General features: G+C 33.9%; 2 protein-coding genes across 2 annotated transcripts; both read right to left on the bottom strand.

Moving 5' to 3' along the window:
• Positions 1 to 6,377: 6,377 nt before the first annotated feature.
• LOC131942776 (kelch-like protein 8) lies at positions 6,378 to 8,150 on the bottom strand. The gene has a single exon (XM_059302703.1). It carries the CDS (start codon positions 8,148 to 8,150, stop codon positions 6,378 to 6,380), a length of 1,773 nt encoding a protein of 590 aa, XP_059158686.1.
• A 6,271-nt stretch (positions 8,151 to 14,421) lies between these two features.
• LOC131942796 (kelch-like protein 8) lies at positions 14,422 to 20,595 on the bottom strand. The gene is made up of 2 exons (XM_059302723.1): positions 20,514 to 20,595; positions 14,422 to 16,446 (listed from the first exon to the last, which is right to left on the bottom strand). Exon 2 carries the CDS (start codon positions 16,431 to 16,433, stop codon positions 14,673 to 14,675), a length of 1,761 nt encoding a protein of 586 aa, XP_059158706.1. The 5' UTR covers positions 16,434 to 16,446; positions 20,514 to 20,595; the 3' UTR covers positions 14,422 to 14,672.
• Between the last annotated feature and the right edge of the window lie 2,060 nt (positions 20,596 to 22,655).

Below are 22,655 nucleotides of genomic sequence, written 5' to 3'. Positions count from 1 at the left end.
GTTGTAGGAGATCTGTAAAGTATATTTAAAAAAAACATGCTCCAAAATGTTATATATACATATATATATCTATATATCTATATATATATATATATATATATATATATATATATATATATATATATATATATATATATATATATATATATATATATACTTAATATATGTACGAGTTGAGTTTAATATAGTTGAAATGTCTTAGCAGAATATAGTATAATATAATATAATATAGAATAATTTATTATGAATGAGTAGAATAGAGAAAAATAAAGTAGAATGTATAATAGAAGAAGAAGAACAAGTTTAGAATGCTGTAGATTATAGAAGAATGTAGTAGAAATATGTAAATTAGAACAAAGACCAAACCCTACGCCAACCGGCACCACACCAGCCCACAACCCATCTTGCAACCAAAGCGACGTCCCACAGTATACTTAACATATACAATTGAACACCCAGCGACCCAAATCCGTTTATCGTACACAGCCCTTCCGACACTGAATCCCTTTAAAACCCACGTTCCACACACTACTCATCCCACACCGAAAACTCCACTTGCCAGACACTACACACCACCCCACACATACACCAAACACCACAACCCACACATAACCTACACAACAAGGGCTGGCGCTATTCATAGGAGGGCGGAAAAATTTGTAATCGCCATTATTAAAAAGTACCTTATAAGTAACTACTTTATTATATTATATAAATTATAAATAGGGTAAGGTTAATATACAAAGGCGTAGCGAACTAGTTCGGTCCCAGGAGGAACTATCAATTTTGCGCCCCCCTCCTTAAATTATGCATAAATATATAGTTATTCGCGTTGGTGAAAATGGGCCCCAACTTTCCTTATTTGGAAAGGTAGGGGCGCTTTTTACCAGTCATTTTACATTTTTATTTGGGTGTCAAGCAATCAATGTAGGAAAAAATTAAATAATTACGTAATGCCAAGTAGCAGTAAACATTCATTATTTAAATTGTATATAATTCAGTAATGAGTGTTTTATAACATTAGCTACCACGTTTGGCGCACACCTTTTGGTCGGCCTGTGACAGCCGCCCACCCGCCCTTCCCTAGCCACGCCTCTATTAATATAGATTATGTTATACATATGTATATATATATATATATATATATATATATATATATATATATATATATATATATATATATATATATATATATGTATATATATATATATATATATATATGCGAGGGGGTGGGCGTTTTGATAAGTTTTAACAAGGGCACTAAATAACCTGGCGCCGGCACTACACACCCCAACCCACCCCACACATACACCCCACACCTCACCCACACATATACCACACACCCCACCCCAAAATTACAACACACACCTAACCCCACAAATACACCCCACACATACACCAAACACCCCACCCTAGAGAGTAGAAGGGAGTTAAGTAGAAGAGAGTAACTGACAGTATGATTTAATTGAGTAGAGTATATAGGAGTAAAGTGGATATGTATTATCCTGCTAAATACTTTAAGTTGTAGTATTCGGCTACTAAACTCGCGAAGTATAAGTGACCAATTGTGCGTAGATAAGTTTCTTATGTAAAATGTGATTATTACTATTATTATTTTTTTAAAACTTCGTTTATATTGAAACATACTTTTGCGCGGGTATGAGGGGCATTGTTAGAGCTCCAGAGACCAAAATAAACCGTTGAAAAGTATTTCAATCGGCCCTGAACTTTACACAGGATCCTAGAATATTAAACAATACTTGTTTGTTCATGCGCATTGTATACACAACTAGGACTTTAACTACTGAACGAGCCAATAATAATCTTCCATTTTTAAAAATATTTACACATATCTAAAAGAATATATCCAATCTAAATAGTATACAATTATAACCATCAATGACAAAGATGATTCAGTTATAATGTTTAGGTTACGGGTAAAATTATATTTAATATTAGTCTTTACACAAAATCCAGCAGAATTATAAATGCCAAGCCAATAAGACGTAAACTAGAAACCTATGTAGTTCTAGGTCTAAATGTGTCAATTTTGCGGAAAACGCTTAAAAATAAACAAAAATCAACAGCTAATCCGTAGAATACGTTACATTGATCATAACCTGCTCAGTCATATTGTTTTTGCGCTTAATATACTCGACATACCTTTTTAAAATAATAATTATTAGTTCATAGACTACAAGATTTGAAGCAAAGGTTGTTTACAATGTTGACACTTAATAGACGCAACTCGTTGGTGCGAAAACATAAATTTCCATTTCCAAACGTTTTCAGTGCGCAAGAATTTAATTCAGTTACATTTATAAAAGTTTAACAACGATAGGACTCTAGTTGTATTCAATAATAACAAGTCAACAAACTTATTCACAAAACGAATATATTCCCACCTCCGTATTAGCTTCATTCCTCACGAAGCCCCATTACCTCATACACATCTTACTGTTATAACAGGGTAGGGAACTGGGATAAAATATCGTTTAATTCTTAGTTGTACTTATGTTCATACTTTTATATTGTTTAATTGTAGGTTAGATAGATCATAATAGCTGTAATAGGAATGGCCCATAGTGTTGGACTGTAAGTCCTCTCACTAGATACAATTTTGAATAGCCTGTAGTTGTCCCAGTCGTAAAGAGTTCGAGTTAATGCATGCACAGGTTCGGTGCCCCCTCCTCTCGCGGGACTGTTGGGGTCAGGCAGGTGTTGGTTTACCTTAGGGTGATGTTGAGGCCGAGCGAATTAATTAAGTTGAATGCTAGACTCTTGTGATCCGTGGCAGAACTCTGTGTTTTTCTATGTTCAACGTATATTAAAGTCTTAAAATTGCACGTGTGTAAAAGTTATTCTTTCAAGGCGGCTTTATAACCTGTCTTTCTTCAATTTTTACCTAAATACCTCACATCACTGCAGTCATCAGCACCATCACTTTGCGATGACTTAATAACACAAAACCCTCCCCCAAACTGAAATAACTCTGCCCCCATTCCCCGATACTAAAATCAACACACTCCTTGTCACTATAACTTAAAACCACTCGTTTCACCATGGACACATTTTATTAAAAGTTTAAAGAGTTTAGAAACTCCCGAGCCATTATATATGTGCTATATTATTGAAATAATAGTTCCACAAAATAAAATAAGGTCAGGTGTAGGGTTTAAATTTTGGTATGCCGTTTATTTGCCGTTGGCTTTTTGGGAAATAGTCGAATTCGTGATTTTGATTGTTTGAACAATAGTCCGTTATTGCTGAAGATCAAATCTGTATATCGTGCCGTTTGGACAAACGGCCAATCTGGATATCAAACTTCTGCAAAACAGAAATAGAACAAATGTCTTTCTGTCATATTGGTCAGTATTATGGTAAGGCTGACAAAACCAGGGAGAATGCACCTTTGCTAGAATAAAATATTTGCGCGCAAAGATTCATCATCTTCATATTTTTTTACAGCTTGGAATCGGCCAGGTAATGAATCCATATTGTTTAAATCTGGAATAGTTTACTAAAGATGTAACAGGTGTCGTCAAGGTCAGTGATATCTACTGTCAAACGGCAATTAGTCATATATGTCTATGGTCTAAATATGTGTTCAAAGTGTAGCGATCTTGTTTAAAATGAGTCTGTATGCAATTTGAAGTGTAAAATCTAGCTCTAGATTTACGTTAAATACTAGATTGATGCCGAGGTATATATATCTAATAGATAAATTGTTTTAACGTTGTTTCTGTGCTTAGCATAAAAATAATGACGAGGTCTATAACTGTATACATTTTTAAAATTTAATTTATGAGTCGAATATTGACATACAAAGTAAAGATTCCCCTTAAGACCTAGCGATCCATTGGGCAGATGACGTGGAGTTCATATGTTTCTTGACCTCGGCATATAAAGCGATAATGTGCCTCTACTTTCCATAACGTGAGTTAGGTACCCATCAGAGTTGGGTGGACTCATTAAGTTTCACTAATTGAACTCGGATTCGAACACGAAACTATCCGGTTAGCAGTCTGGCACCCACCGCTCGGTCACGACATTCCATCGAGTATTAAGATGGAAAAGGATATTTCTGTGCGCTGCAGCTTTTAAACTTTGAAATCGTCGTGTGATTTCACATATATGAATATTCTAGATTTAAGTACATGCATAATCAAGCCGTATTTTGATATAAAGTTATTACCACTAATAATGTTTACTTAGATTTGATTACTCCGGTACTATAATTATGCTGCAAGTGTACAATATTATTTTTATTTGCGTACTGCATTTAAAACTGAACAAGGAAGTAATAAATTGTTTCAATTAATGCAAATATCGGTTCCTAAAAAATTTAATCATTCATACATTCAAACAGTTGTATATCTGTACTATTTAAATTTAGGTCCAGACCAAAGATCATTAAAACTGTTCCAGTCTTTAATGAATTAAAGTGGTGATTGTATATATTAAAGATACGCTTGTATTGACGAATGATTAGTTTGCAGCAATGCCTATTTACTTTCACGTATACGAAGTATAGAGGAAAGTATTGTATTCGTGCAAAAATTCGTTTTATGCCTCCCTGAGTCGGAAAAACATAGTTTTGCAATCTTGTCCGTATGTCTCTGTGTGTGTGTATATGTGTGTAAACACGATAACTTGAGTACCGATAACTTGAGTACCGTTACAATTAGGTTGATGAAATTTCATATATCAACTTTTGAGCGATTTCCTATAACCGGAAGTGGAACTTTTTCTTCTTTGAATTTTTCCAAAGCCAATAACTTGTGTACTATTCCAGATACATAAATAAAATTTCACGTTAAGTAAAAGATCCAATTTTCTGTTTTCTGTCAAATTTTAAGTACTTTCCGTTGACCAGAAGTAGTAATTTACGCTATTTCTGATTTCTCAAAAAAAACGCATGTGAATTTATAAAGTAGGCTACTAATAATATTCCGCACTATTATCCACACTTTGTAGTTCACTTGGTGTGCAATTCTGTTTTCTACAAGATTCTATTCTATTTTTAAAAGTTAAGCATTTAAAATGGCTTAAAAATCATGTCTATATCCCGAGTTGCATCCCCTGTTGTTTTACATAAGAATATTCGAGAAAGTTTAGGGGAGATCACTCCCGGTATATTATCCTTATCAACGCTTAACTTCCAATGTTTTCTCACAAAAGTGTTTATAGCATTGGAAGAATATGTTGTCTGTATATTTTAAAATTCGGCTGCTGTATTTGGTGATAAAATTTGTGCTGACACTATTTCAAAATATTCCATCTAAATTGGGATTTTAAAATAAATGTATATAATTTTAAAAGGAGAAAAAAGTACTGAAAACAATCTATTTATATTTTATTATCGTGTAAGTAAGCATATAAAAAGGGTAATTTTAAGTAAATATTTGACAATCCATATTTACAACTTCACAACTCCAACTCAGTCTATTATAATTCAAGCTAGTTTTTAATCGTTAAGTATCTTCTTTGTAATCTTAAAAAACATGTCAATTTCGATAAAAAAGGTATAGTGTTTTAAAATACATCATGCTATTTATAAATTCAATTTGTTCCATGTGTATATTGTGTATATGCAAATAAATAGTATGAAACGAAAAATGACAAAATTAATATATGCCAACAAATAGTATAAATCTATAAAATCCCAACATGAATATATCCTGTAAACACTACACATTGTTCGGCAATGGATTGAAATGACCGAAGATACAAGGCTGCTTCAGATCTGACGCAGGATCATAGGTATTGTATGGTTGACGTAACCCTAACCCTCGTAACGGTGATTAAAATACAGTTGAAATACTTTAAATCTTAAGCCTCAAAATGTTCATGGTCATGAAATGTTCTAATGAATTTTATTTCTAATAGATCTTTATTTGGAGTATTCACAAAAAAATAATTTTGTTAAAACGCGAAGCTAAATTATAAATAACTATTTGGAGTTTTAAAATACAACTACAATGTACAAGATGTGACTATCAATACGTTGCCGTTTGTCATTGGTCTTTAAAGATAAACATATCCGTTATTCCTAAAAGAAAAAGCTAATGTGCTGGTTCATCAAAATGGCTAGAACTGGTCAAAGTTTTTTTTTTATAACTCTTTATGTGTTTCTGGTAAAACAATAAACTATTGACTTTAAAGTCATTGAATGTGTGGGAAACTCCATTAGCAAAGTTCGTTTCTTATTTTAAAGAAAGTATAATTGCTTAAAAGGTTTTTTTTTAAATAACAAAATAAATGCTATAAAATTAAAACCAAATATGTGTTCTCCGTTTATAAAATTTTAAACTATATTTTTATGGTTAAATAAAGTCAACCAACTATATTTCCTATTTATGTACACAGCGTTACAGTTACCTAAGTAAAAATGTCTTTAGAAGTGTAGTTGGAACGAAATTTGACATTGCATCATCATTTCCCCAGTATGAAATAACTTTAAGATGTCCTGGAACAGTATTTTTCCTATTTGCATCTGGCGGATCTCTATCAGGATTATTTCCGAAAATAATCAACTTCTCGTTGTAGGATAAAGCACCATATTGTTTTCTTTGGCAATTCCATAGCTTAAAAACAAATTTTACTTCAATTCTTTTTAATGACGATGCATTCAAAATAACCCACAAAGAGCCATTTGTCTGTAAGATGTAGCTGTGTTTGTCGTACTTGAAAGTGGTCAGCTGGTCTGCTGGTCCATCCAAATCGGTTAGCTTGGTGCAAACGTCACAAGGTAAGTCGTAATTGTGAACAACTGTATTCTCAATGTTGTTATGAGTTTCAGTGGAGAAAATTAGAATTGAGTTTTCAAAGACAGTTGCGTATTTTATATCTAATTGCGTTGGAATTTCTCTGAATTTTTTAAAATCCAAACTCCTTGGGTTTATATGATAAATTACATTATCACTTTTGTCTAAGATGTAAATAAACTGTCCATGAGAAACAAGTAACACATTGTTACAGAGCAGATTAAAAATTTCTTTCCAGACGTTCCCAGAGAGGACAAACAATTTATATTTCGTGTTTGGCATGTTATGAGGTTTTCCTATTGCGTATAAGTCTGAGTCAAACGTCACAAGCTGAATATTTTTTTTTAAACCATCACAAGTTGGCAAGTCGAACCAAGTCTCATCGCTAGCACGTATTGCTCTAAACTGTCCATCTCTTCTTGCATAAACCCCAACGTGTGTAAAGTTACTACACGATCTGTGCACAGCCGCTGATGGCCACTGACCGTCTCTTGAAGGTTGGGCTTGGTACGATAAAGCGCTGACGATAATATCTCTAAAGTCTTTATTTTCAGAACACATTTTAAGATGATAAACTCGTGTTAAAACCGCAGGAGTAACTAGATATGTCCTCACCAGACTCAGTAATTCTGTCAGCTTATCTTTTCTAGATACATGCTCGGTTAATGCAATGGTTAATGTACCATTAAGCGAGTTATCTGAAGGTACTTTTTCCAATTCATTGCCATCTTTTTCTGTGTCGACTATTATGCTTGTGTTTTGAATATCTGTGTTAGTATTATTTGGAGAATAGCAGTCGACCCATCGTATCACTGATTCTAACACAATATCTTCACTACTGACACAAAGATCCTGGCTTTTTATCAAATTACGAACTTCGTTGGAAGACAGTTGTAGATATGTCGATGAAAGACTTATTTGATGAAAGTTTTGTAACATGAAGCAATGTAACTCATCTAGAACAATAGTTGAGCCAACAAGTTTAGCTGTTAGGTAAATATTTTCCCAGTTCTCCATCGTAATAGACTCAGCTGCAAATATTTCACATATTTTTACCATAAAATTAATCTGCAACATATGCACAGCCCTCCAGATGTGAATGAAATTATCCAACGTTAAAACAATGACACCTGTGTAAAGTGTTTTCAGAATCAGCTGAAATGTTTCATAGGAAACATCTTTTAACTCAACCCAGTTTTCTGTGATCTCCCTCATTCCTGATCGAAACAACGCTTGGAAAAATTCAGAGCAGGCCGCAAGAACGAGCTTATGACAAGTGATTGTGTCATCTTTTATCTTGATTGTAAAGTCGAGAAACTTTTTGTCTGTCCACACAATCCCGAGACATTTCACGATCTCTGTGCAGATTTCCGGTGAGTTCATGTTGTAGGAAGATCTGTAATGTAGATAAAAATAACCAATAAGCTTTATACAAACACACGCACACGAATACATAAACACATATATGTATGTATATTTATATATATATATATATATATATATATATATATATATATATATATATATATATATATATTGTTATGTATATATACAACACAATGTTATGTTTTCAAAAACAGGCACACATATACATACATACATATATATATATATATATATATATATATATATATATATATATATATATATATATATATATATATATATATATATATAATTATCTACGTGGAGACCTTGCGGGAACCACCACCACGTAAGCGAGCATAGCCTTCCCTCCCTCTCCAGGCGGAATGCTACCACCACCACCGGCCTGGTGAAGTCTGGTTCACACCAAATGTTTACAATCGTAGAGCCCGGTCGAATTAGTGACGTGTATTAGAGGCAGATTATTTATTTTTAAACGATTTGCAACTTAGAGAAGGTAATTTAGAGGAGGCTGTTTTAACGGGGGTGGGGGTGTAGGGGTGGTGGAAGTGAGGTTGGGAGTTGTAGCGACGTATAGTACGCCGGGGGTTGGCTCGTTTAATTATACATTTCTAGCATAAAAGACCATGAGCGTACACAATGTAGACAAGTTCAAGAGCTTCCAGTTGCTCACCCAAAAGTCTCGAGTTCGGACATTACACACATTTAGAATTTGTACAATCATTTCATAATACTCTATGCATCGGTACGTAATGTGTTAATCACTATTTGACCCGATATAAAGCAACTTAACGGTTCACGTATACCGTACTATGATGTTAAAAAAAGTAAAGTTCCCCTTCCAAAACATGGGGCAATAGAAGTAGAGTGCACTTTTTTATGTGACCTTGGCATACGAAGAGATAATATGGTCAGTACTATGCCTAGTCGCACTTACATTCCCTAACGTGAGTTAGGTTCCCATCAGAGCTTGCTGGTTAGCAGTCCAGCTCTCTACCGCTAGGCCACTCCGTCCCTTCACTATCATATTACTGATATTTATATATCCAGGAAACTACACCCACATCCCTGCTCCTTCAACGACAAAACTTGAAGCTACCCAGATATATTTTAAAATTCATTATTGGAATCAATTTAGTAGAATTTTCTTGCCTTATATTCAAGACAACAAATTGCAAAGCCTTATGTTCATATAAAAGAATTTTTTTTTCTCCGTGGCATTATCTCATGCTTCGAAACAATCGAACTATCAGAATGTATCAAGGATAAAATAATTATAATTACAGAAATTACCGACCACCTAATACTAAATCTAAATTAAATATTAAGCTTTACTCAAATTATAGTTAAGAGAAGTCTAAAGTTTAAACATTAGTTATTTGATCTTTATAGATGTGCTTTTTTGCAATAAGCACTTAACAAGATTTATACACTAATTCTAAATGAAACACATTATACTTATTTAATCCGTGCACTGATAATGTTTTTGTGTGTAATAGATTTTACATACGTTCTGTAATATTTAGATTTAGATCTATAAACAATTTCTAATGTCGTAGATTCAAAACATGCATGGTCGAAAGCAAAAGTTAGTAAACAATGTTTATTGGTGCGAGAAAATAGGTTTTATTTCTTAACATTTGTATTGCGCAAAAGATGGTGTGCAGTCAAATTTATCAGTGTTCTATTAATTAAATAATGATACGCCGGCAAACATATACACATGCATATATTACCTCACTTACACTATAACACTCCTCCCCCATCCCACTCCCACTAAAAATGAAATTTTCCCATTCCCAAACGCGGACAATGCACTATGTGTCAGTATAGCGTTTCCTCTCTCGTATACAGAGTATTGAGATGGTAAAGATTCTTATGAAAAACATTTCGCATACGAGGGATTATCAAACAATTATATTCACGCTACTTATAATACTAAACAACCAGTAACGGGTTACAAAACATAGCAGAAGGAAATAAGGGCTCTTCAAAACTTACTTTATTTAATACCAGATACACTCAGTGGCGTTGCTAGGTCGGTTGTCACCCGGTGCGGCAACCTAACGGTGTCACCCTCCCTACCCTCGCCCCAGACGTAGAGTGACGTGTCAGTTATTACAATTCTCAAGAAGCTTTTATTTCCGCAGGCATATTTTAGTTGGTGTCATCCCCCCCCCCCGCCTTCACCGATGACAGCTATAAACAGTGTCCAGATCATACTAACGATCTTCATATATAGTCGGTTATATATACAGCTCGATTGAGTATTGTTTTCTATAACGTTTGCAGCTTTGTATCATGGTGTCACCCCCCCCCCCCCCCATTACATAAAGGGATTTGTCAATTTTGCTTTTAAAAAAGACTTTTTAACTCTAATTAATCATCTTTTTAACTGGCATGACCGTTGTTCTATATATATTTATCTGTTTTTGCCCTGGTGGAACTCCCCTAATTTGTATCACACGGTGCGGTCCGCATCCTCACTAACGGTGTCCATTCAAACACTAAATGCAAATGCGAGTACGAAAACTAAGAAACAATTGCTAAAATTACAAAGAAACCTACACTGATTCTGGATGAAATCTAAACGAAATTGAGGCAATCACATATGTTCTAACACACCTTATATATACCCTTACAGAAAACAGGAACAAAACGGTTGTCATAACTCAGAGCACGAGGATTGAACATGGAAGAACGGGGAGAGGGTACAAAGTACAAACAACATTCACCACCATACATCCGCCTGCATTTGTTCACTACACAGCACAAGTAGGTGTAAATTATATATATATATATATATATATATATATATATATATATATATATATATATATATATATATATATATGTATATATATATATGTATATTTATATATATGTATATATATATATATATATATATATATATATATATATATATATATATATATATATATATATATATATATATATATATATATATATATATATATATATATATATACATATACATATAAGTACATAATGACATAACTTGAATACGAGTTTAAGCATAATTGTCCTCTTATATGTAATTAGAAAAAAAAATGGTTTAATTTCCAGGCAATAACAGATTTCATCAAAGCCGGTTCTTCTAACTTTATATGGCATGGCCTCGGCAAAGTGATAGACAGTGTAGCATTGAAGTTCTGGCAGATTATTATTTAACTGAAACTTAAACCAACGCTAATATCCACATTTGGCTTTCACTTTAAGCTAAGGCTTATCCTGTAACTCAAGCTAATTCTAAATATGAAAACTCATCTTTCACTACAATCATCCACTGGCACAATGTCGTTTCAAACTTCAATCTTGTGTCGCGTTGACGTTGAATCCGACTGTCATAGATTTCGTTCCTTCAAAATCAAACAACTGCTGCCTTGTATTTTGTTCTTAGTTGGAGGCAATTCCAAAAAGTAAAGTAGACTTAAATGGAAGTCAACGTCCTATACGGCGTTGACACGCGTATAGGCCTACTTAATTGTGTTGGAAGGAATCTATCACACGGAGACTATCACATACATGAGTAATCCATACTTTGCTATTGTTTAAAAAACAAAACAAACGTAGATATTTTTTCTTTGGCAGTCTGCCTCTTTGTTTTACGCCAGTTTGATCCATGTCTTATTTGCATAAAGAATGCTTTACAAACACGCGTAAAGCAATACAGTTCTCACAATGAAAAACATGCCAGATTTATTAACACTCATTCACACTGTAGTCTTCGACGGACAATGACCAGGGTATAACGACCAATGCTCGCATTGGCCAGCCAAAGTACTAAAGCCGTTGATAAGTTTAAATTCTTCGGACAATGGCCAGGGGTTAATGGCCATTGCGCGCATTGGCCAGGTAATGTATGAAATACATTGTTAGTATCTTCTCCTCAGTGATATGTCTGGATGCTAGTGGTTGTTGCTATGTGAGATGCTGGTACAGGGCCGACGACACAAGATAAAGTAGTTTCACTTGAAACACAAAATCCTTCGATTTGACTTGATTCTTAAGTGATATTTGCAAACAGTTTGTATCTACCACAGTTGACTATGAATGGATGCCTGCAATAGCTATAGCAGAACGATGGACTGGAGATAACAATACTTGAACTACAATAACTATTAGGTCACTACGATAACCAAGCGACAACAATATGATGACTGACCTTCTAACCTATCTCTGTCTTTATATACCCCTAATCTCTAAGTCCTAACTTAAATAAATGTCACTCACCTTCTAATAGCTAACATGCTACAGAAGTGTAGGCTACATTATTTACGTTTCATACAAGACACAACGCTTATACGCATAAACAAAAGGGACGTTACTCTAAACGTACATAATTGATTACGCCACCTTCTACTATAATAATAGATCTAATATACATTCCTAACAGTTGTATATTTTTATATTATAAGAAATAAATTATCTTCTATGTGCACATATAAAAAAGTTTGCTTTATAAACGTGTGTAACCCTCACTCAGTGGGGATGCTTTTACCCACTGATGTGTTGTGGTTAAGACGGGCTGACCCTGAGATTAAGTACACACCGACACCGACAGTTGTTGTCAAGTACTCGCTTTATTTACAGCATCGAGCCATGACGGCGATGCAACACAGTAGTACAAAGCAAACTAGCCAAGAAGAAAAACCAAAACCAAAAACTGTAGCCCTAAAACAAATGTAAATAAAAAAGTTACATTCCTGACAACACCATGTGTAGGCTACAATATACACGGGTATAAAAAAAATGTTTTGGCCAGTACACAGTACTGCCAACAAGTACCAATAAGTAGTACTACAAATAAATACTTATATTAATACTCACCCTAACTAGTGTGCACATGCAGCACTAGCAGGAATACACAAATAAGTATTTTAACAAACATAATTTATATAACTACTTTCATTAGGTCTACATCTTGGTCACCGTGTCCACAGACAGCAGCCTTGTGTGTGACTGACACGGCTAGGCATGAAACTACCCACAGTCCCATGTCACATGACATGGAACACAGGTAACATCGCTCACAAAAGCATAAAAAAACAACTACGTCCACAGGGCCACAGCCCCACAGGGGCCGCAACTCCATGAATTAAAAATTCATATTTTTATCCCCCTTGGCTGGTAACCATATGTGTTACACGTGTTTGTATTTTTTTATTTTCAAATGCAGATTTACAGCGATTTTGAAACTCCGCTAATTATTTTGTTATGATTATCAAAGCTTAACACCCATTGTTTTCTTACATATGTGTTCATAGCATTGGAAGAACATTTAGTCTAAGTATTGATAACTTGGGCTGCTGTATTTGATGATACAACTTGTGCTGACCAAGTTTCAAACTATTCCATCTAAATTGGGATTTTAAAATAAATGAATACAATTTTAAAAGAAAAACTAGATGCTCAAAACAATCAATTGGTATTTTATTATTGTGTAAACAAGCATATACAAAGGGTAATTAAAAAAAAAAAAACATTTGACAATCTTTGACTACATTAGCATTTTCACACCTCCCATTCACTCCCTTATAAATCAAGCTAGTTTTTAATCAATAAGTATCTTGTTTGTGTGCTGTCATAATCTGAAAACTTGTCACTTTTGTAATGTTAATAAAAAAGGAATAATAGTATTTTAAAAGACATCATGCCATTTATACATTAAATTCGTACTAGTGTATATGCAAATAAATAGTATAAATTATGAAATATCTTAATTAGTATATGCAAATAAATTGTATGAAAAAATGAAATCCCCAATTTAATATATCCTGTAAACGCTACACATTGTTCGGAAATGGATTGAAATAATCGAAGATACAAGGCTGCTCCAAATCTGACGAAGGATCACAGGTATTGTATGGTTGACGTAACTCTAACCCTAACCCTAGTAACGGTCATTAAATTACAGTTAAAATACTATAAATATTAAGCCTCAAAATGTTTATTTGGTTAAACTTTGTCAGGAAATGTTTTAATGAATTTTGTCTTTAATAGATCTTTATTGGGAGTTTTTTTATAAAATAATAAATTTGTTAAAACACAAAGCGAAATATAAAACGATTTTGAGTTAGCACATTTTAAAATACAACTACAATGCACAAGATGCGACTATCAACACGTTGCCGTTTCTCGTTGGTCTTTAAAGATAAAAATCTTCGTTATTCCTAATAGAAAAAGCTATTGTGCTGGTTCATCAAAATAGCTATAACTGGTCATATAACTCAAAGTTTATAACTCTTTATGCGTTTCTGATAAAACTATTGACTTTAAAGTCATTGAATGAGTGGGAAACTCTACAACATTAGCAACGTTCTTTTCTCATTTTAAAGAAAGTATGTTTGCTTAAAAAGTATTTTAAAACATCACAAAATAAATGCTATAAAAAAGAAACAAATAAGTGTTCTCCGTTTATAAGCTTTAGAACTGTATTTTCATGGTTAAATAAAATCAACCAAATATCTATCTTATTTGATAGACACAGCTTTACAGTTACCTAAGTAAAGATGTCTTTGGAAGTGTAGCTGGAACGAAATTCGACAAAGCATTATCATGTCCCCAGTATGAAATACATTTAAGATGTCCTGGAACAGTGTATTTTCTATTTGCATCTGGCGGATCTCTCTCAGTGGCATTTCCGAAAATAATCAACTTCTCATTGTAGGTTAAAGCACCGTATTGTTTTCTTTGGCAATTCCATAGTTTAGAAACAAATTTTATCTCAATTCTTTTTAATGACGATGCATTCAAAATAACCCACAGAGAGCCATTTGTCTGTAATATGTAGCTGTGTTTGTCGTTCTTGAAAGTGGTCAGCTGGTCTGCTGGTCCATCCAAATCGGTTAGCTTGGTACAAACGGCTGACGGAAACTCGTAATTGTAAACAACTGTATTCTCAATGTTGTTTTGAGTTTCAGAGGAGAAAATAAGAATGGAGCTTTCAAAGCTAGTTGCGTGCTTTACATCTAACTGAGATGGAATTTTCATGAATTTTTTAAAATCCAAACTTCTTGGATTTATAAGATATATTACATTATCACTTTTGTCTAAAATGTAAATAAACTGCCTATGAGAAACAAGTAACAAATTGTTACCAGGCAGATTAAAAACTTTTCTCCAGCCGTTTCCAGAAAAGACAAATAAATTATATTGCGTGTTTGGCATGTTAAGAGGTTTTCCTATTGCGTATAAGTCTGAGTCAAACGTAACTAGCTGAATACTGTCTTTTAAACCATCACAAGTTGGTAAGTCGAACCAAGTATTATCGCTAGCACGTATTGCTCTAAACTGTCCATCTTTTCTTGCATAAACCCCAACGTGTGTAAAGCTACTACAAGATCTGTGCACAGCCGCTGATGGCCACTGGCCGTCTCTTGAAGATTGGGCTTGGTACGACAAAGCGCTGACAATTATATCTCTAGAGTCTTTGTTTTCAGAACACATTTTAAGTTGATAAACTCGAGTTAACACCTCTGGACTCACTAGATATGTCCTTACCAGACTTAATAAATCTGCCAGCTCATCTTTTCTAGATACATGCTCGGTTAATGCAACATTCAGCGAGTTATTTGAAGGTACTTTTTCCAATTCAATACCATCTGTTTCTATGTCGACTTTCATGTATGTGTTTGTAATATCTGTGTTAGCATTATTTGGAGCATAGCAGTCAACCCATCGTATCACTGATTCTAACACAATATCTTCACTACTGACACAAAGATCCTGGCTTTTTATCAAATTACGAACTTCATTGGAAGTCAGTTGTAGATATGTAGATGAAAGACTTATTTGATCAAAGTTCCTTAACATGAAGCTATGAAACTTATCTAGGACAGTAGTTGAGCCAAAAAGTTTAGATGTTACGTAAATGTTTTCCCAGTTCTCCATTGTAATAGACTTAGCTGCAAAACTTTCACACATTTTTACCATAAAACTAATCTGCAACATGTGCACAGCCCTCCAAACGTGAATGAAATTATCCAACGTTAAAACATTGACACCTGTGTAAAGTGTTTTCAGAATCAACTGAAATATTTCATAGGAAACATCTTTTAACACAACGCTGTTTTCTGTGACCTCCCTCATTCCTGATCGAAACAACGCTTGGAAAAATTCAGAGCAGGCAGCAAGAACGAACTTATGACATGTGATTGTGTCATTTTGTATCTTGATTGTAAAGTCGAGAAACATTTTGTCTGTCCACATGATCCCCAGGCATTTCACAATCTCAGAACGTATTTCAAGTGTGTTCATGTTTAATGGATATCTGTAAAGTATATTAAAAAACATGCTTCAAAATTATATATATATATATATATATATATATATATATATATATATATATATATATATATATATATATATATATATATATATATATATATATATATGTATATATATATATATATATATATAATATGTACGAGCGGAATTGAATATAGCTGAAATGTCGTAGTAGAATATAGTATAATACAGTAGAACAGAGTAGAATATAATACAATATTATATAATTTATTCTGAATGAGTAGAATAGAGCAATACTTTAAGTTGTACTAAACTCGCGAAGTACAAGTGACGTCATCTACGCACCAATTGTGCGTAGATAAGTATCTTATGTAAAATGATTTCACTTAAAGATAGGCACCACGGATAGAATTTTTTTTTAATTTAACACATTTCTGGGTGTTTAATAAGTTCATATGTATATAGTTGTTAAACTATAGACAAAAATAATATATAGCCGTCAATAGCAGTACTGGTTGTCATGGAAACCGCGAAAAAGTGTGAAAATTAACACCTTTTCAAAGCGCTATAACTTTGTTCCCATAAAAGATTTTTAAAAGCGGATGAAAGATTTCAATTTCGCAAACCAAACTATACATTTGTACGTTTACTCATTGCGATAGCTCGTACTCAATTTTTTAATACAAATTTTTACGTAAATTTATGTGCAAAAATTAGGGGGTGGTTCTACATTAATATCAATATTTCCTAAAGTATCGCAATAAACTTAATGTACAAATCTCTTTTTGTAGATGGTATAATGCTGAATGCACGTGGAATGTTTTAGTTTTGTATGACAAAGGGTTCCAAAGCCTTAGCGATTTGAATGTTGAATTTTGCGTAAAAATGCAAAGTTGAGAAGACGTGAAAAGAAGAGCGGAAAAAGGCACTGTGCGTTTTCTCTTATAGACAACAGAAAAAGACGTCTTGTCATATGTGGAAGAACCATTTGACTAATGAAATACGCTTTGATTTATGTTGTAAGATTTAGATAGATTTTTCTATGTAAGCAGAAAATATGTAATGAATTTATGACTATTAAGTATTATACATACTATCAATCGAGCGGTTTTCTCAGAACAGCTATCACCAAACCAGCTCAAGTTTTGTTTGTTAGCTGGTCTTCTCACTTAAATACAATGTCTTTTAAACTGTAGCTAACACAAGTTTATTGCCTTATGATAATAGCCTGCTACACAACACTCGGTACAACGCTTGAGGCTAGACACGCCCCTCCGGTGAACGGAAAAAAAAGACACAGGAAAAAAAACACAGAAAAAAAGTCCCAGTTTTTGCTAGGAAAAAGTCACAGAAATAAAGTCACAGAAAAAAGTCACAAAAATCTTTTCAGAAATATTTTGATTTATTTGTTGAAAATTGTAAAATTCTGTATGTTTATTGTTATGCGTTGTAATTTTTGATAGCATATATTATTTATAGACTTTAAAAGCACTGTCGTTTATAACAATTGTAACTAAATAATACTCTAAGATAATTTACAATCTCAACTTTAGTTAAGTATTTAGTTAAATACGCGGTAGAAAAGTTAATTATAATCGAAATTTAGGCACATCATTGTGTTTTGCATATCTTTTGCCTTAGGGTATTCTCTGGTCCGCCTCTCTCTAGTCTGCCTTTGTCCGAACATTGTTGTTGACGTTTTGTGTCAATGACATCCTTTGAACCTTGTCGGCTTTCTGTTTTGGATCCTATGCTTTGTTATGTAATGAGCGTGATAAATGTGGGCAGTAAAGGTGGTTGAACTATTGTTGCGATGAGTTGAGGGCAGCAAGTTAGATGAACTTGCCGTTTCACGGTAATTTAATGTTAGTATTTAAAAAAAAACACGATAAAACCGAGGATGTTGGAATATTCAATTAAATGCTATTAATATTATGTTTAACATAAATACAATATTCATACTTCATACGAATTTTTTTTAGATGAATTATAAAAATTACCATGCGTATACAACCTACACACATTACATTACATTTAATTAATCCTAATTTTAATTTTTAATTTGCACTTTCTGAATATATAATTCAATAATAATAAAAGTATTGACTAATTCTATGCAAATATATGTTTGTGACTTTTTTCCTGTGACTTTTTTTCCTGTGTTTTTTTTCCTGTGACTTTTTTTTTCCTACAATCGCCCCTCCACCCCACCCCACTGCTGGATAGTGCGTGAAGAACCGATGAGCCATTGATTACTAATGATAATTCAACCGCGAATAACATATCTGTGTAGATAGGGTCAAGTTCAGGGCCTAAGTGAATGCTTATCAGCTATCCCAAATAGTACTTACATTCGTTGCTAGCGCACCTTATACGGAGAGATTGGTATACACATTAACACATGTGTCGTATACAGTCCGGTGTAAAGCCTGATGAACGCATTCAAGCCTATCACAGCATGCCGTAGCAAGATTATAAAACGGCTGTTGGTTGAATGGAGGGAAAGGGATGAGGGGGGGGGGGGGGGGGGGTGAAGGGAATGGACAGTACATTCTTCAAACTGATAGACATGTCCATGACGCATTGTTTCAGCTTAGTATAAAGCGTACGAAACAGTGTTTAATAGTTTTCCAGTGATAATCAACAGTACATTTCTAGGCAAAGTTTCTATTTTAAAACTTAATGTTGTTGTATAACTTTAAAACAATAAATAGAAGAGTATATGCAAATAAAGTAAACAAACAAAGACAGGCGATTGTTGTGTTTATCTAGAAACAAGATGGCCGCCTATCACACATGGTTAGTTGCAACCTATCGTGAATTATTTTGATTTACTGTACTATAATATGATTGGTCAAGAGTATCAATGAATCTCTTCCCATTCATAATTTTTACGCGCATGCCCTTATAAGGAGTTTGATATAAAATATTACTTTGTAGAAAACAACTTCTATTCCATTTATTTTTAGAACAAAAGGAAAGGTACACGAAAAGGTACCAGCGGGTACACGAGTGCTTGGCCCTTAGATTGCTGTAAAATATATGGTGCCTCCGGGGCAATAAATGATGTAATACCCGCTCGAAGATAGCCGCTGTCCGCGTAGTAGTGTGAAAACTTGCCTGGGGTATCATGTTTCACATCGTAATAAACGGATAACCGTAAGCTGTAGAAGTCCGAAATGTTCGGGTTAGATAGATAAAATGTATTTGTACCGAATTAAGAAATAAAAATTTTGGGGAGCAAAATTAAAATTTTATCGAAAACATGGGTATCTTGTCCCCTTGACTTTATATATTCAAATGAATCTGTTCCTACAAACCAGAGTGACGAAATATTTCACAAGGTTTTCATTATCGAATTACCAATAGTGTATTTTTAGATCATGGTTTTTCTTTTTTAATGTAAACAATGCCGGCACTATGTTTCTTTGATCTTAGTAGTCTGGGCGCGGGTTTGTCCATAATACAGCCCAGACGCCCACGGACGAGCTGTGTGAAAACCTTGAGTGTACAATAATCACACTACGAAAACGTAAGGGAGAACACCACTCAATGAGAGCCCGGGTATCAGGGGTATTTTTGGGGCTCGCTAGAGCCACCTAAACCGTAGAAAAGTATTTCAATCGGTCTTGAACTTAACATAGGATCCTAGTATATTAAACAATGCTTGTTTGTTCATGCGCATTGTAGGCTACATTGCACACAACTAGGACTTTAACTACTGAACGAAGCAATAAAAATCTTTAATTTCAAAATATATTTACATATATATAAATAAGAATAATATCCAATCTAAATAGTATAAAATTATAACCATACATAAGGCATCAAAGACAAAGATGATTAAGTTATAATGTTTAGCTTACGGGTAAATTTATATTTAATATTAATCTTTACACAAAATCAAGCAGATATTATAAATGCCAAGCCAATAAGACTTAAACTAGAATCCTATGTAGTCTAAATGTGTCACTTTTGCGGAAAACGTTTAAAAATAAACACAAAATTCAACAGCTAATCTGTAAAGGACGTTACATTATTATAACATGCTCAGTCATATTGTTTTTGCGCTTAATATACTCGACTTACCTTTTTAAAATAATTATTATTAGTTCATAGACTACAAGATTTGAAGCAAAGGTTGTTTACAATGTTGACACCCCATAGACGCACCTCGTTGGTGCGAAAACATAAATTTCCATTTCCAAACTTTTTCAGTGCGCAAGAATTTATTTCAGTTACATTGATAAATCTTTAACAACGATAGGACTTTAGTTGGAAAAGTAAATTGAAAGGTTGATGGTGTTGCAAATCGAAAGTTTGAGAGGGTGGAAATCGAAAGTTTGAGGGGGGGGGTGCAAATCGAAATCTTGAGGGGGGGGGGTGCAAATCGAAAAGTTTGTCCCCGGGCGCCGGGAAGGGTCGCTACGCCTCTGAACAAACTTATTGACAAAACGAATACATATTCCCAACTCTGTATCAGCTTCATTCCTCACAAAGCGCTATTGCCTGATGCATATCTTAGTGTTAAAACTGGGGTTAGCATAGGGTAGGAAACTGGGATAAAATATCGTTTAATTCTTAATTGTATTTATGTTCATGCTATTACATTTTTTAATTGTAGGTTAGATAGATCATAATAGCTGTAATAGGAATGGCCTATAGTGTTTGACAGTAAGTCCCCTCACTAGATACAATCTGAATAGCTTGTAGTTGTCCCAGTCGTAAATAGTTCGAGTTAATGCATGAATAGGTTAGGCGCCCCCTCCCCTCGCGGGACTGCTGGGGTAAGGCAGAGGTTGGTTACCTTAGGGTGAAGTTGGGCCGCGTGAATTAATTAAGTTGAGTGTTAGACTTGTTATCGCGTGGAAGCGTGTGTCTTGTGCTCCGTGGCAGATCTATGTTTTTCTATATTCTAAAATTGCTCGTGTGTTGATGCTTTTCGATCAAGGCGACTTTATAACACGTCCTTAAATTAATACCTAAATACTTCACCTCAATAGATTCATCAGCACCACCACTTTACGATGACTTTAAACTAAAATAACCCTATTCCCCGTTCACCGATACTAACATCAACATACTCTCCGTCACTATAACCTAAAACCGCTCATTTTACTGTGGGCAGATTTTATCAAAGTTTAAAGAGTTTATAAAAACCCGAGCCATTATCTATGTCTTAATTTATTGTAATAACTGCTTAGGGCATATGGGCACGATTCTATCGTGTCGGCTAGGATTTAGCGCCTCTGTGTAGAAAAAAAATAGGGTTGATGTAGGGTTTGAATCTGGGTATGATGTTTATTTGCCTTTGGCTTTTTCCTGGTATCTTTTGTCCGCGAGATCATTTGTCATGAGATTATTTGTCCTGAGACAATTTGTCCGTGAGATATTTTGTCTGGGATATTTTGTATGAGATTATTTGTCCTGAGATCATTTGTCTTGTCACCTATTATCTAATAGTTGAATTGTTTTAACGTTGTTTCTGTGTTTAGCTTATAGATGCAGGCTATAAGAGTATGATTTTTAAAATGTAATCTATAAGTTGAATGTTGACAAGTAAAAGGATATTTCTGTGGGCTACCGCTTTTGTAGTTTGAAATCGTCGTGTGAATTCACATGTGTGAATATTCTAGATTTAAGTACATGCATGATAAAGCCGTGCTTTGATTTAAAGTTATGACCACTAACAATGTTTACTTAGATTTGATTGCTTCGGTACTCTAATTATGCTGCAAGTGTATATTATTTTCATTTGTGTATCGAATTTAAAACTGAACAAGGATGTAATTAATTGTTTCAATGAATACAAATATTGGTTCTTAAATAATTTAATCATTTATACATTAAAATTTAGGTCCAGACCAAAGATTATCAAAACTGTTCAAGTCTTCAATGAATTATCGTTAAAACAATCTTTAGGTTGTGACTGTACCGACTAAAGATATGCTAGTATTGACGAATGATTAGTTTGCAGCAATGCCTATTTACTTTCTCGTATACAAAGTTTAGAGAAAGTATTGCATTCGTGCAAAAAAAAATATCGATATTTTCGAAAATCTCGATGTTTTATACCTCTCTTGCCCGTATGTCTGTGTGTGTGTGTGCTTCTGTAAACACGATAACATGAGTACCGTTACAGCTAGGTTTATAAAATTTCATATATAAGTATTATATCAAATTTGTAGTTCTGTAACAAGTTTTTAGCGCTTTCCGGTAACCGGGAATGGA

Source organism: Physella acuta, unplaced genomic scaffold (genome assembly GCF_028476545.2).
Source record: "Physella acuta isolate Inbredline_101_S28 unplaced genomic scaffold, ASM2847654v3 ptg000426l, whole genome shotgun sequence".
In the NCBI taxonomy this organism is placed as follows: domain Eukaryota; kingdom Metazoa; phylum Mollusca; class Gastropoda; family Physidae; genus Physella; species Physella acuta.
This window is presented reverse-complemented; position numbering and strand designations above follow the sequence as displayed.

What these genes read in the sequence shown, in the direction of transcription:
- LOC131942776 (XM_059302703.1), bottom strand. Translation starts at nt 8,150, where the DNA reads ATGAACTCACCGGAAATCTGCACAGAGATCGTGAAATGTCTCGGGATT.
- LOC131942796 (XM_059302723.1), bottom strand. Translation starts at nt 16,433, where the DNA reads ATGAACACACTTGAAATACGTTCTGAGATTGTGAAATGCCTGGGGATC.